Source organism: Etheostoma spectabile, chromosome 23 (genome assembly GCF_008692095.1).
Source record: "Etheostoma spectabile isolate EspeVRDwgs_2016 chromosome 23, UIUC_Espe_1.0, whole genome shotgun sequence".
Classification (NCBI taxonomy): domain Eukaryota; kingdom Metazoa; phylum Chordata; class Actinopteri; order Perciformes; family Percidae; genus Etheostoma; species Etheostoma spectabile.
The window spans coordinates 18,849,015-18,864,761 of NC_045755.1; the positions used below are offsets into that span (position 1 = coordinate 18,849,015).

The window sequence follows — 15,747 nt, forward strand, 5'->3', positions numbered from 1 at the left end:
TGTGTGTGTGTGTGTGTGTGTGTGTGTGTGTGTATAAAAGTAATAAAAGAAACACACATGCACAGCTCTGTTTGTAGTGTTGTGTAGTAGTTGAAAATGTAGAAACGTCTCTCTATTTTCATATAGATCATATATTACCTATCCATTTTCTGCCTCTCATTCTGGGCCGGGTCGACATGTCAGCAGGCTGTCCCTCTGGATCTCTAAAGGTGAGCCGAGCCACCCCACGGAGGAAAGTCATTCTTTTCATTCACTGCCTAAAACTTATGACCATACGGGAAAATTGGAATGTAGGTTGTCCGGTAGATCGAAAAGCCCAAAATCCACTGAAAACAAGTTTGACTTCAAGCTGAGACTACTAAAACTAAATCGCCAGATAAAGGAGAGAGTCCAGCCCCGCTCCAGGAGTTCGGTTCCAAACCCAGTGCTATGTGTAGAGGTGAACCCAACTATATCTAGTATACTTCCCTGTCATAGAGGTGACGTTCCACATCCCTAGAAGTAGTCTGTGATGCCAGGAGTCAGCATGCATAGGTCCCAACCCTTGTCTTGCCGCATGGCTGACAACGCACCCAACACCAATGCCTATACGTGTGGGCCATGGGCCCAAAGGATAGCTGCACCCATGTTATGGGTCAAGAAACAGCCACCAGGGTTCACTTTCAATCTCAAAAGAGGTGTGCACCATTTTGCAGCGGTTCCCTGGTCAAACAACATATTTCCTTGGAGTTTTGTTTCCTCTTGCTTGATGGGGTGTGTCTCTCGTTTATTGGCCGTGTCCCAGGTGATACCCAATCAGCAGAGACGTCTCTGTAAATCCATAGTAGTAGAAAAGCAGAGCGCTTGTGCACACAACAGGGTCTAAAACGCACCCCCGTTTCAGTTTTCGCTACATTTTGTCAGTTTGAACTAGCCCAGGTGCTCATCAGCGAACTCCCCTCTCAGGTCTTCCTCGGGAAGCGGGCCCGTCATCCCTGCACCGGGTGCTGCAGCTCCTTCTTGGCCGATTCAAGTGAGCTCTGCAAATTCCTTTTAGTTCGGCCCCCTCATCTGGGACTAATTTACCTTGGGATACCCTACCAAAAGCTATTATCCCCCAAAAACACAGCTCACTGGGTCACAGAGACGCCCAGTGAGATGGACATTTTGTAGAAAAGAGATACATTTAAAAAATGTGGTAAGAGATATATAAAAACATACAGGAAGGGATCCAGGTGCATGTACACATACACACACTACAAGAAGGTAGGGCAGTTATCGGTGAGCAGGCCCCCGAGGCGAAGGTCCACAGATGGGGGTGGAGATTGTTTCCTCCTTGTGTCAAATCTGCAGGGCTTTAATTGGCTGCTGTTCTATCTGACCTCTGACCTTTAGCACAAATGACCACAGCACCTGAGACAAAGAGAGATTTTCCATCAGGTATGGGTTGGAGGAAAGATTCCCCGGACTGATTTATGTTGTCTGATCAATGCGGAGGCATGGAAGGAGGGAGATTAATTTCATAGCCAATACCATTTTAGGATTTGTGTGGTATATTGAGGCAATATTTATATTTTATTCCCGTTCATAAGTGCTGTATGTACAGCCTCTGAGGCAGGATAAACTGATATAAACCTTTAATTTACAAGAAATATGGTCCCTACTCTGTGCACAGTCCCTTAGATGGCAAATATAAAATAGTTTGAATACATTTTGATTCAATGTGATTCTCTAAATAAAATTATGATGGCATGTAGCAAATACTTCAATATTATAATGTAATAGTACATTTTAGTCTTGTTGTCGCCAGCTTTGAATACAAAGCTACTGCTCTTTCTGTTAGCACACATTCCATTAGATTATTTATGTTGCAGTAATACATCACCAAGCTTAGCTAAATACTAATGCTGTCATTTGAACGCGTTATTAACGGCGTTAATGCAAGCCTGTGTCAACGGCGTACATTTTTTTTATCGTGAGATTAACGTTCTTTTTGGATGAACAAACTTGGTAGTTTTTTTCACATGTTGTTGCAACAACTAGTAACGTTAGAAAAACTACAACACCCACCGGATCAAGCTAGACCGGAAACAAAACAACAGGCACGGCGTGCACACACCGTTTGGGCTTGCGAGTTGGCCAAAGAGTAGTAATGTTACGTTTTTCGTCAAAGTATTTTTTATCCCTTTTATTGATGGACAGTGTGACACTGTGTGAGAGGTTATTTGCTCCAAGTGAGTGAAATTGTGAAATAATAGTGAAATTGAACACTACAGTAGGCTGCATGCCAATGTTGTTTTTAATAAAAAAACATTTGCACATAGCGAGCCGATCCACTTTTCCATGTTGATGAGAGCATTAAAATGAGAAAAAGAAATCAAGTGACATTTAGAATAGATAAAAATGTGTGATTATTTGGGATTAATTGCGAGTTAACTATGACATTAATGCGATTAATCGCGATTAAAATAAATCGTTTGACAGCACTACTAAATATACTACAACAGAATATATATGAAATGGTTTTGTCCTGTTGGCTTGTCTATCATGTCAGGTATACATTTGTGGAAATATGTGTCTTCAAAATGTTGGCACGCAAACAAAGTCATTTTTCAAATACAGAATATTGGCTCAATGTGTCCTGCTACTGGCAGCTCTATTCTAAAAATACTGATATTGGTATCTGCCTTAAAAAAAACCATGTCAAAGCCTGGTTAGAGTCTGTGTGACTGGTAGTGTTATTTTATTCATGATATGAGTGAATCAGTGTGGTGCATAATGCTTTTAAGCTTTTCACACAGAGAAAAGAGATGGAGAGGAAATTGGGTGAACTGCATGCAAAAAAAAAAGCCGGGATAGAGAGAGAGGTTAGGAAGAGTGGGAGTGAGAGACAATGAAATACAGAGGAGGAAGAGGAGAGAGAAAGAATACATATACTGGATTTATGCAGGAAGCAATGAGGCCACCTCTCTGGTAGAGCGTCAAAAAGGAAGTGAAAGTGCACTTCCTGTTAACGTCTGCCCACCCCTTTAATAACCCCCTGCAAATGTAAGGGGACACATCATTTAATAGAGGAAAAACCACATGATCCTAGAAGCAACGCTTTTGATCATGAGGTGATATTCAGAGGTGGAGAGTTACCAAGTGAAGTATAATTCTGTAATTTACAATATACTAATAAACAGCTTCATTACAAAGGGCCTTTGAGCATCATTCAGCAACTTATTTCATGCTAATTTAACCTTGGTTAAAGTGGTTTATGTAACACTTATTTGATGTTAGAGGGATGCTATCTGCTTGTTATTGACATCTTTTTCTTTTCCAGCACCCTTTTACCTCTTGTTCTGTTGATGACTACTTGTACTATGGACTTAAATGTGCTATAAAGGGTCAGAATCTGCTCTAAACCCTCTTTTTTTCAAACTGGTGGAAAAAAAGACGATGACAGAGTAATAAAAGAAATTGCCTCGTGCATGTCTGACCTCTTCAGTTATTCTGGTGAATTCACAGCTTTCAGTAACAGCTCATTGTGGAATTTTATTTACTTATTTATTATAAATGGTTCATTGCTCATGTAAAAAATAAGTGGACAAATGGTTAAATGTCAATCGCATGTAGATAACATCCCTCTAGCATCCCAATAGTGTTACATAAACCACTTTAACCTAGGTTAAATTAGCATGAAATAAGTTGCTGAGTGTTCTTTGTAATCAAGCTGTTTATTAGTAAAATTTATTTAAGTGGCTTTTCCTCTGGTCTGGCAAATGAACGGCAAATGAAGGTATTAAATGCAGTGAGCAGAGAGGGGGAGAAGAAACCCTGCTTTATGGGAAATGTGGTCTTAATCTTGAGCAACTGTAGCAATAACAACGCCATTAGAGAGACAGACAGAGGTTGCCAATGTCTGCCATGGTGTCAAATCATTTTCACCCACTCAGATCAACGGTAACTGCAAAATGATGAACTGATATTTAACAAGAAGAGTAATCTCTATCAGAGGCAGTTACTGGTTCAGCTACCCGAGGATATGTGACTGAGCCGGGCACAGAGCACCACAAGCTGCCGGTCGTTTTGGCGGACATGACGGTTAAGATTAGGGGTCAAAAAGTGAGTGAGATGCTGCGACGCAAGTTAAGTTTAGGCACCAAAACGACTAGTTAAGTTTATGGGAAAAGAATGTGGTATGGATTGATACACGCCCAAGGAACACACATATCCGGGGTGAAAGTCTTTGCTGCCTGGCTTGATAGTCCTGTGTTTTATGACAAGTGCATAACTTTTCGTAGCTTTCTGAAAGAATGATTCATGAGAACAAGCTGAGTGTTTATTAGCATTAAACTAAATCTATGGCTGATGCTAATGGGGATTAGTTTTGCATAAACCTAACTATTGGACAAAGGAAAAGTGTGTCCTGCTGATGGTGCTAGATGACAGTTCAGAGGATCAAGTTTTTCTAATTAACTTTTCAAAGTTTCTCCCAATTCATCCAATAGTTGTTGTCGTACAGTATATTTCCATCACCAAGTGGTGGGTTGAACAACCGACGGACTGTTGCTGAATTGGATAGCAGTTGTAGTTGTTTTGATATACGTGTAGTTTTTTATGTATTTATGTATGCATTTTATTTTTAATACACTTTATTTTTCAATGCCTTCTCACCGCCTCGTAGTGACAGTTGAAATAAATTTATAGCCAATGTTCATGAAATGTCCTTTACATCTTTTGTTATTTACCGTTGTTTTTCTACTCTTCATCCACTGTACACAGGGTACGATTTGTGAAAAAAAGCAGAGGCCCCAGCATGCAACAGCATGCAGGAGAGCACCCGCCACCACAGACTCATAAAACGTCCTCAGCATCTTCTGACAGATGTTGAAGGACCTTAGCCTCCTCAATAAAAAAATAAAATTGCACCCTGACCATACACATTGTGGATGGAGCTCACGCATTCTCATCTCAGTTTACTCACAGTTTGTCTTTGTTTGCTCACCCCAAACTCACCCACTCACCCTTTGGCCCCTGATCTCCTCTCCAAACCCTGCCTCCTGCCTCTCTCAGCTGATGATTGCCTATCGCGCATCAGTTCACACAATGTTGGTCAATGGTCTAATTGCGTTTTCTCTGTGTGTGGGGTGGGGGGGATCGATCATCAGCTAATGAGAGATGTTGGGCGGGGGAGTAGAAGCGAAAAGCCGGTTGGTCTAAAACGAGGCTACTGTATGTGAGCTCTAACCCCCCCTCCTCCTCTATTAAATGGTCTCGCTGCTATCATTCTTGCATCTCAGTTTCATTATAGCCCACACAGTATTGACCTTAAGTCAGACCTATCAATATCCACACACACACACACACACACACGCACCGATTTATGTGGATAGTCCGTTTCAGTGAAATAGTTGATAGATCCTTGAAGTGAGCTGCAAATTAAAGTCCAACTAATATTCCTCCCTTTCAGCAGGCAAATATCAACAACAACAAAATCCAGTTATTATCCCTCATGTTGTCCTTGGGTCAAATTGACCCCCTTTCCTATATCAATGTTCTTTTTAACTACCTAATTGTAATTACCCCAAATAACATGATTGATGCCACACAACGCTCTTTGGGGTGATTTTGATGGGTCATTTTGGGGCGTCCTATTCAATTTAATAGCATTTGAAAAAACGAATTGAAGTGGTTTCCAAATAGTATTGAGGAAAAGTTGACATATTCCAGTCTGTGATTATCCATCATCATACGTTCCTTTAAATTTAGTCTAAATAATTCCTAATTTCTGCTTTTCTAACTCAAACATTAGGTATAATTTCCTAATAATTAGGTTTTTTTAATCCTAAATTCAAAAAATAACTGTACACCTAAGGTTAATAAGTTAGTGTTACGTAATGTTTAAAACGTCAAAAAAGGGACAAAGTGTTAAAGTGTTGTTGTTTTTTAAACATTGATAAAAGCGTCAACAAAATTGTTGATTTTCAATTTTGACTTGAAGACAACACGAGGGTTATCAGTAATTTCCATTATTGAAAGAAGGAAAGTTCATCGAGGATCTATTGGTTTAGATTTACAGAGTTTTTACAGATCAGGGGTTGTTTATACTGTGATAGTTACTGAGCGTGACTGTGAGTTTGATCTCTTGTTTATCCCTCCGCCACAGCTCAGTAGAAAGACGCTGTCTGGGTGAACGGAAAAAGGGAATTATGTAACTCAAATGACTGTAACTTTGAATAAGGCTGTCTGAGACTGCTGACGCCCCGTATTTGCTTCACGTCACAGCCCTTATAGACAGGAGGAATAATAACAGTGACCAGAAACTCTTTCAATACGCAGCACATGTGACATCTATTCTATTACAAAACAAAAACTAGAAAACTGTCCTTTTTAGGTGAATTATTATATTCCGATCTTACATGACATTCCCAGCTACAGTGACGAAATGAAAACACGTTTCCTCTGCTCTTGTAGTCTCATCTGTCTCTGCCTCATCCTGTCGTTTTCCTGTTCTCTCTCTCACTTTCTCTTCCTCTCTCTCTCTCTCTCTCGCCGCTGCTTTCAGTGAGCGAGTGGGCTGCATATTGATTTTCAGTGTTGAACTTATGTGGCTCCCTCTCTCCCTCGCTCTCCCTTTCGCCCCCACAGACACAAACTGACGGAGAAGTTGATTAGGAGCAGCTCTAAATATAACCTCCACCTCCTCCACCTCTTCTTCTCCCTCTTCCTCTTTTCCCTCCCTCTCTCGCTCCCTCACCCACTCGCTCTCCCACACCGGTTCAATCGCTCATTCTCCGCATTTTCTCTTGCCCAATTCGCCTGGACCCGTCTCTGCCAAGCGCTTTCTCTTCCTCTCTCCATTTCCTTTCCACCAGCTCTGAGCGTATCATTTGTCAACCCCTTCAAAAAAGAAGAAAAAAGAGAGAGAGAGATGCACAGGCAGCAGTGCCAACTTTGGCTGAAAATCAAATGATAATTTGACAAATCCAGGAATGATGGGTACATTTTTCAGTGCAGGGTCCATTTTCAGCCTTTTATTTCTTTCTTAATGTTATATAGTTATCTGTATGTGTTATTTGTTTCTGTATTTATTGTTTCTTTTTCTTCATATTAAACCAACCACCTAGGCAAATTCCTAGTAAGTTCTACTTACCTGGTAAATAAATCTTTTTTCTGATTCTGAATCTTTCTGAGAGTCAACATGAACATTTCTTTGCAGTGGGTGTGTTTAGATATAAGTCAATGGGAAGCATCTCACACATACCGTAGTTAAATACATACAATTACTTCCGACTATCTACTGCACAAGTGTACACAGGAACACATGCGAACATTGCATTCACACAAATGCATTAACACATGCATATGCTGTCCACCATCTTGACAAATATGTGGCTTCATTGTTTCTGAATGTTTAATTTTTCTTCACCAGGAAGTCGCTAACTTTGTCTGTCTTTAGCTAGTCTCGCATTGCCAGACCTTCCTCCACAGCGCTGCGGAGGAGGGTCTGGCTAGCCCGCACAGCCTTCTGGGAAAGGAGAAAAACGTGCTCTGGTTTATCAGCATTTCTTCAAACCAATTGCAATCGTCATGGGCAGCGCTAAGTGCCGGACAGAGCTCAGATAGTCTAGCTAGCTGTCTGGATTTACCCTGCAGAGATCTGAGGACCAGGTAACCATAGTCCTCAGATTGGACAGATAGTCTAGCTAGCTGTCTGGATTTACCCTGCAGAGATCTGAGGACCAGGTAACCATAGTCCTCAGATTGGACAGATAGTCTAGCTAGCTGTCTGGATTTACCCTGCAGAGATCTGAGGAGCAGGTAACCATAGCCCTCAGATTGGACAGATAGTCTAGCTAGCTGTCTGGATTTACCCTGCAGAGATCTGAGGAGCAGGTAACCATAGTCCTCAGAAATCGATTAAAGTTTAAAATGCCAACACAAAAAAAGCGGAAGTTAACGGACATCAGGCCAAAAAGAGTAAAATCTGGTGGAATTTCCGAGGAATCCAGGAAGTAGAACGTCGTGGATATAGACTAGTCTTTGGCTGACAGTAGTTTTTCGAGCTTTTTTTTCCATGTAAAGAAAGATGGTGAGAGGGACAAAACCAGCTGGACAATGTGAATGGGGGTATATAGGAGAGTGGGAATTGGGAAGTACCTTATTATTATTATTATTATTATTGCGTCTTACTGATGATATCTTTGGGGTAGGTCTTATTCCTTTTGTTTGTGCAATCTCTGAATGGAAAGGTTAATTTGTCCATGTCTAAAGTTTGCTCTATCGTTGACAGCCATGAATTTAATTTTGCTGGATCACGCAGTAATGGAAATAAGTCGAGTTGGTGTTCAAGATACGCAGCGTCTAGATGGAAGAGAGAGCCGCTTTTTTGTTTGCTCTGCATCCGTGTCGGCCGTAGAGGTAAACACAACACACGGAGGCCTTTCTGCAATTTAGCACACTGATTGCGGCTTGGGACCAACAAACAAACAAGCTCACTGGGCCGTTCTCCTGGGCGCGTGTTTGCCACTTTGCGTCCCCCGATTTAAATCTCATTTGCCTTCTCCCGCTTCTACTGAAAGCTGAGGCTGATGTGGAGCAGCCAACCGCTCCGCTCATTGTTGAAAAAAAAAAGGGGGGGGGGTTCTCATAAACTGAGCATTTTTCAGACAATGAGCACGTGGGCGTATGGCTTTAGGCATATTTGACAGGATCAAATGACTTACATAGAAAAGAAAATTCTGTCGTTTATGAAATAATCCCCCTATACTTATTTTATCCACATCCTCTCTTGTGCTTATTTTTTCTTTTCCTCTCTCTCCACCCCCCCCCCCCTCCCCTCCCTCCCTCCCTTCTTAAATGGATTGAGGTAAAATGGGAATCTGTATTCAGTGGGTGGTTTTAAGATACACTGACTTTGTTTAGGTTTAAAATGCCATCACATATCATAGACTAAACCTCAAGGTTGTCCTCAGATCTGCCTGATTTTGCGAATAGGAGCTTGGGGGGGAATACAAGGTGCTATCATGCTAATAGTTTTTGGCTCTGTCTGTGCATGATGAATGCATGCGTGTCATAGGTGTACCTGAGTGAGTGCGTGCGTGTGTGTGGTGTGTGTGTGTGTGTGTGTGTGTGTGTGTGTGGTGTGTGTGTTTGTGTGTGTGTGTGTGGTGTGGTGTGTGTGTTTGTGTGTGTGTGTGTGGTGTGTGGTGTGTGTGGGTTCGTGTGCCTGAAGAGTCCGAGGTTTGAATCCTGTGCTGATAATGGGATCAGTGAGTTCAAACAGTGCAGGGTTGTTCACACAGAGACAGCCGGTTGTCATCATTTACTAACCGGTCCTCGGAGCTACATGAGTGTGAATCCTGGTTGGTGCCATGCTGTCGCACCTTTCCTCTACTTTCCTGACTCACCGTGATGCATCTGCTGGCCCTGACATAAGGCTCATAGCTTAACAGGATGGGTGGATGGATGGATGGATACAGTAGATAGATGAACACAGTAGATGGATGGATGGATGGATGGATACAGTAGATGGATGAATACAGTAGATGGATGGATGGATGGATGGATACAGTAGATGGATGAATACAGTAGATGGATGGATGGTGGATAGGTATGATGGTGATACATTATTGGAGATACGTAAGATGATGGATGGATGGATACAGTAGATGGATGAATACAGTAGATGGATGGATGGATGGATGGATGGATGAATACAGTAGATGGATGGATGACTGACAGACTTTTTTTTTTAAACTTGATAAAATGATGTACAACAAGTATGTATGTATGTATGTATGTGTATGTATATATATATATATATATATATATATCCACACACATACATTCCTATACATGTCGAGAATGAAATATACAATCCTAATGCATAAAAGTATAAAACATAGACTATATATAGGAGCAAGTCTTCCTGTTACTATAGTTACTGTATCTATTACAATTTGATTTACCATTTTTTCTTAAGATTTACTCATTGTAATAATGATAATATGATGTGTCATGATAATGACACATCATATTATCATTATTACAGTTTGAACACACCTTCCCTTTCAATGCGTTTCCTTTATTTTCAGGACTATTTACATTGTAGATTATCACTGAAGGCATCAAAACTATGAATGAACACATGGCGAATTATGTACAGTGTATATATATGCTTTTAGTAAATCGTTATGCACCAGAGCCACTGAGAATGCTATATTCTGATTGGCTGGCAGGTAAATGACACATAGCGGTGTACTTTAATACCTGTGACGCAGGTTGCACATTAATTTAGAAGTGGCATTGAATAAAGGTTGGTGAAGAAGCAGGATATTTAAATTACATGAGTTATGTATTGCTCATTTTTTATACAAACAGCTGACCTTTTCATGTGATGACCAACAAATGATTCTTTGACTCCGAGTCATCCCTTACAATTGCTTCTTCCAATATTAGCACATTCATCGATTACTCCAGTATTTATTTGATTTCTCATTAGAAAATAATTATTATAATTGAAAATATGTGACAGGTTAGGTTGCCCTTTCATGCCCCCTTTTTCTTTCTTTTTTCTACCTGCTGTTGTACACGTACAGTTTTGAGTTCAACAGGAAGTCTTATAATGAGAGCAAAGTTGGATGTGTTTCACTGTTTTGTTGTGTTTCTGTTTAATAAATTAGATTCCAATAGAAACGGTAGCCTGATGATTACCCACAGCCCACAGTAACTGGGGTATGTCAAACTTCAGGAAATCAGGGGTATGTTTCTGAAATTGCGCACAAAACCTCACAATATAGTACTTTTTAAATTTTTGCTTTTCACGAATAAACTGTGGGCATGTCAAATGTCATGGCCGGATCTGTCTCGTAGGGATTATGGTCATATTCTACAATTTTGCAACAGCGAATATGCGTTTGGAGGGAAACCTAATGCTGCTTAGCATAAACCTAATGCTGCTAACTTTTAACATGAAAAGTTAGGTTCACCAAAAAAAACACCAAGGAAAGAACAAATTAAGACACGCTGCACGACGACCTGCACCGTAGCTCCAAAGATTTTAAAGATGATAATTGAAACATTACAGTCCATCGTCTCACCCGTATTCTCTCAGGTGGACATATGCATTGCTAACTTGTGCAGATGCACCAACACCTACTCGGAGACGTCAGGCCTGCCAGCGTGATTATTATGCAGAAATTAGAGCTGTGCAGAGGTGAGCTAAAATCTGTTTGATCTCTGTGATGTGCGTGCGTACGAGCGTGAGAGACAGAAATAGAGACAGAGGTAGAGGAGAGAGATGCTGTCAACTCTCTCCATCCTCCTCGTCCTCCTCCTCCTCAGTGAAGCAGATGTCCAATTGAGTCTATTTAAAGCCGGTGCAGTACGGCTGCTGATGCTGAGAGCGTCGGGCTGTAGCTTTGCATTACTCTTGTCTTACCTACAGCGCGCGCTCTGCTCGGAGCTCAGCATTCTCCAGTTTGCTTCCATGTGGACTCGCGTTTCTGCTCCGCAGAATGTCAGGACCTCAAAGCTCATTATTGTAAAACGCCCGGCAGATCTTTTTGCAATCTGGGGGATGAAAAAAAAAAATTGGAAATGGATTAAACATTCAAAACCAGTTGACAAATCTAAAAATGCACAATGAACAAGGTGAAGAAGACTGAGACTTATGTCTTCCATTCAAAGGGCCCACCGTGCGTGGTGAAACCACAGCAGCTTCCTGTCAAACTGACCCTTATCTGGGAGTGCATGTGCAATGACGGATATCATAACCCGGAAAAATAACTCCGACTGGCTGTGGCAGAGACTTTCAGTCCCACTCTGGTCTGTTGTTCCAGACAATTATCTGAAACAGACACACTTCTGACACTCTCTTCTGCTCGCTTCTTTCTTGCTTTTTTTCTTCCATTGGGGCTCATCTGTTTTATCCCCCCCCCCAAACGAGCAAATAGATAGGAGCTCAGAATAGTCCGAAATAGGTGGGACTTGGCTGTGGCCTTTTCATTCCTCGTCAGGAATGACGCATCTGCTGCCATGTCTAGGGGAGGGGGGAAAAGTTATATACAAAAATAAACAAAATACAAGCAGTTATCAACAGGATGTGGTGGTGTCAGACAGGAAGTCAGTGCTGACAGGGAGTGAGAGCGAGATGCTCTGCAGGGCTGCGATGACGCCGCCGACTCAGGAACTGCAACAAACAACAGTTCTGTCTGAGTGAGGTCTCAGCTGTGAAATGTTTGACACGCTTCATCAAGTGGCTTCCGATCAGCTGAGGTTGGATAATGAAACATTGGACAATTAATTACGCTTAAACCTGCTTTCAGGCGAAACTTTTATATTAATTGGCAATGGGTTTAATAATGGTTTTCTAATCCCCCCACAGATTAATTTCAATCTTTCTGTTAACTCGTAGAATGAGTGTGTAATATGTGAAACAGATACTCCCCACTGACAACACAAAGATCCATCCTCGATGGAGGGTTTTAAGACTTATAAATTAAACAAAACAAGACGCTGAGATGGACACTTTGTGCAGTGTGCAGATTCCACAGTGTGCCAACCTGAAAAAGATTATGTAAACTCTATTCCCTCCGCTGTTTTGAGAGAAAAATAATAATAAAGATGGGTAAATGTGTTTTTCTAGGTGGGGTTTACCCTCCTCTACTGTACATCTCTGCATTCCCCGCAGCAGCAGCTTGCCTGTGTAACAGGGACCGGGGAAAAAGCTCGGAGAGCGCAGGCTGTGAACGGGAGGGGGCGGAGAGAGAGAGAGAGAGAGAGAGAGAGAGAGAGAGAAACAGAGAGTGTATGTGTGTGTGTGCGCGAGAGAGAGAGAGAGAGCTGTGACAGCGCTCATCACCCACTGAACAACCAGGACGGGTTGCATCCAAGCAATCGCTGCCATTCGCAGACGGAGTTTACAGCCCTTTGCCGCCGCTTTTTCTTTCGATCTTTTTCTGCCGCACCCCCTCCCTCTCCCGGTGCTGCCCAGCCAGTCGACCATGGTTTCTATAATTTCAGACCTGGACCCCCTGAAAAGCTGGAACGTGTTAAGGTAAGCGCCCGGTCAGCTTTTCGCCATTGTAATGAAAACGTATGTTGATTAGAACGAGGGGAGATAGTGGACAGTAGAGAAGAAGTGCGGTGGTGTTTTGGAGGAAATAAGGGGTGGGACGCGGCGCAGGCACTTAGGTCGAGCGCTGGTTTCTGGCGTTGTTGTGCGTAATTACGCACGGATTGCGCCCGTTTGGCTGTAAATCGGCGCCGAACACGGAGCTCTTTCTACTTTCTGAAGCGTCTCTCGCTCTTCACCTCCGCTCTGCCCTGAGTCTGACGCATGCGATCTGCTCCGTGTCTGCGTACATCTCATTAACCCCGATGCTGCCCCGCACCGGCGCTTTTTTTTTATTTTTAACACCGCCATCATCTCCAAACTTCGTCCATTCCACAGTGGAAGTAAGAATAACACCCATTTATCACCATCATCCCCCTACTCCACACCCTTCCACCCCCCCACCCCACCCTCCTTCCACCTCCCACTCATGCTGCTTGGTTCCCCCATTGTTAGAGAGCTCTGCTACACTTCCAGAAAAAAAAAAAAAGTATGCCCCTCCTGGAGTTTATCTTAAAACATTTACTCATGGCTGATTGCCTGCAATAGAGAGCTTTTAAAGAAGATGACATTTTACCCCCCACCCCCACCCCCTATCCCCCAAAGCTGCAAAATATGTTTTCAGCACTGCTCCAGCAACACAACACAGCCATTTACTTCATGGCACGAAGGAGACGGTCCTGATACAAATATGATTCCTCCCATGAGGCCAAAGGTGAAACTTTTCTCGCTCACCTTGTCTTGTGCGAGCACTCTCCTTTTTGTCAAACAGCTATTAGGCTCATAGGCAGCACACAAGGCTCCATCTCGGACCTGCAAATCACTATGAATACATTCACTGTCATTAAGCATCTCAGCAGAAAAAGCCTATGAATTTAAAAGCTGGATTTTAAAAGGGACTTGTCCCTGAATATTTCAGCCTTTTGATAAATAAGTCATTATTCCCTCGACAGACTCTGCGGCGACTATCGCAAATTCTATTTTAGAAACGGGGAGAGAGGAGACAGAGCCCTGAAGACCCTCAAATTATTCTTTTAATGCCGCTTCTCCCCTCTTCTATCATTCTTATCCCCCCCGCTGCCCTCCATCCCACCATCATTATCCACAAACCAAAAATAGGAAATGAGCGGAGTAATGTAGAGCAGGCATATTTCAGTAAACTGCTGATGGACGAAAGGGGGGCTAAATGATGTCATTTCCAAACAGGCAGGGATGAGAAATGGGACATGCAGCTGACCTGACACACACAAACACACACACACACACACACACACACACACACACACACACACACACACACACACAAATAGCCGCATTAAAGACTTTCTCTGTGGACACACTCTCCTGTCCTCTCGGTCTATTTGCCTAACGGGGACAGATCTCCTGGTAGCATTACAAATAGCACTTTTAGCTAATTATAGCACATATAACGACTTCAAAATCAACTAATGGGCAGCCATGTTAGCTTTACAGGCAAAAAAAAGAAGAGAGTTTTAAATGGGCAAATATTATGCAAACTTTTGCAAAAGATGTCCGAAGATTACTTGTTAGGGAGGAAGGAAGGAAGCAAAAGAGGAGAAAGGGAATGATGGAAGGACACAAAGAGGATTATTTACCTCCCCTATGTCTCTCCCCCCATTAAACCTTTGTTATTCCAGATAAGAGGCAGGAGCAGCTGTCCCTCTCCAAAGACGGCACATCTTAATAAAGACCAGCTTACCGCCTGCCCGTCACTCTCTCACACACACACACACACACACACACACACACACACACCGACACACACACACACACTTTCACCAACTCGCTCACACACACAAACGCCTGCAAACGCTCTTCTCAATCATTTATGATAATGAAGCACCTTGGCGCCGTTCGCCTTGTCGTTCTCTCCCTAATGAGACTCACCTCCGTCACGCTTAGACATGCACTTAACGCCCACCCACACACACACACACACACACACACACACACACACACACACACACACACAAACACACATTTCCTAAACACAGCATTATCACAAAAGTGTGTGTTGTTGTTGTTATTGTCGAGAAGCAGTTGAACAAAGGGAAGCGTTGTGGAGCGAAAAACACTTGATTTAGTTAGATATCATCTTTCTAAATTTTCATTCACGATACCGTAGATGGATCCATGACCTTTTGCATTATGGTTGAGCGAGAGCGGCGACTCGCAGCGTTTGGTAATCAAATGCTGCAAGTAAAATTAACCAAAGGTTTTAAGATATTATAATGAAGACTATCGGTGCAGGTGAAAGATGAGACCTCGCTGCTGTAACACAATTAGGCAGCATGATAAGCACGTTATCGCAAGTAGCTGATTAATGCAACTCCGTGGAATTCGATTCACTTTAACTGCAATAAGGAGTTGATGCAGGTGACAAATGTGTGCGCATGTTAAAGCAAGTGTTATCAGATCAACAGCGAGGTTTGTCTTCTGCATTCACTATCTCTTCAGTCTGTAAACACACACACACATGTATGAACACACACTCATGTTCCAGAGAGAGCACAGAGGATGGATGTTAGAAATCTGTCCGTACCTCTCACAGTGCACACCATATATCTGAAGTGCAGTTCAGTAATGCCATAATGAGAAACAGCATGCATATTAATTCCATCTGATTACATCCCCCCCCCCCCCCC

At 42.4% G+C, this 15,747-nt stretch overlaps 1 protein-coding gene and 1 long non-coding RNA gene across 2 annotated transcripts in view; one reads left to right on the plus strand and one right to left on the minus strand.

Annotated features, from left to right (window-relative positions):
• LOC116673269 (uncharacterized) overlaps positions 1-10,910 on the minus strand; it is a 20,988-nt gene extending 10,078 nt beyond the window's left edge. Inside the window, exons 1-2 of the long non-coding RNA XR_004327807.1 lie at positions 10,896-10,910; positions 3,636-3,637 (exon numbers count right to left, since the gene is read on the minus strand). This is a non-coding gene — a long non-coding RNA (uncharacterized LOC116673269). The remainder of the gene's footprint in view (positions 1-3,635; positions 3,638-10,895) is intronic.
• A 1,889-nt stretch (positions 10,911-12,799) lies between these two features.
• Positions 12,800-15,747, plus strand: part of celf2 (cugbp, Elav-like family member 2) — a 234,019-nt gene continuing 231,071 nt past the window's right edge. The window contains exon 1 of the mRNA XM_032505261.1: positions 12,800-13,024. Coding sequence (XP_032361152.1) covers positions 12,972-13,024 — 53 coding nt within the window. The 5' untranslated portion in view covers positions 12,800-12,971. The remainder of the gene's footprint in view (positions 13,025-15,747) is intronic.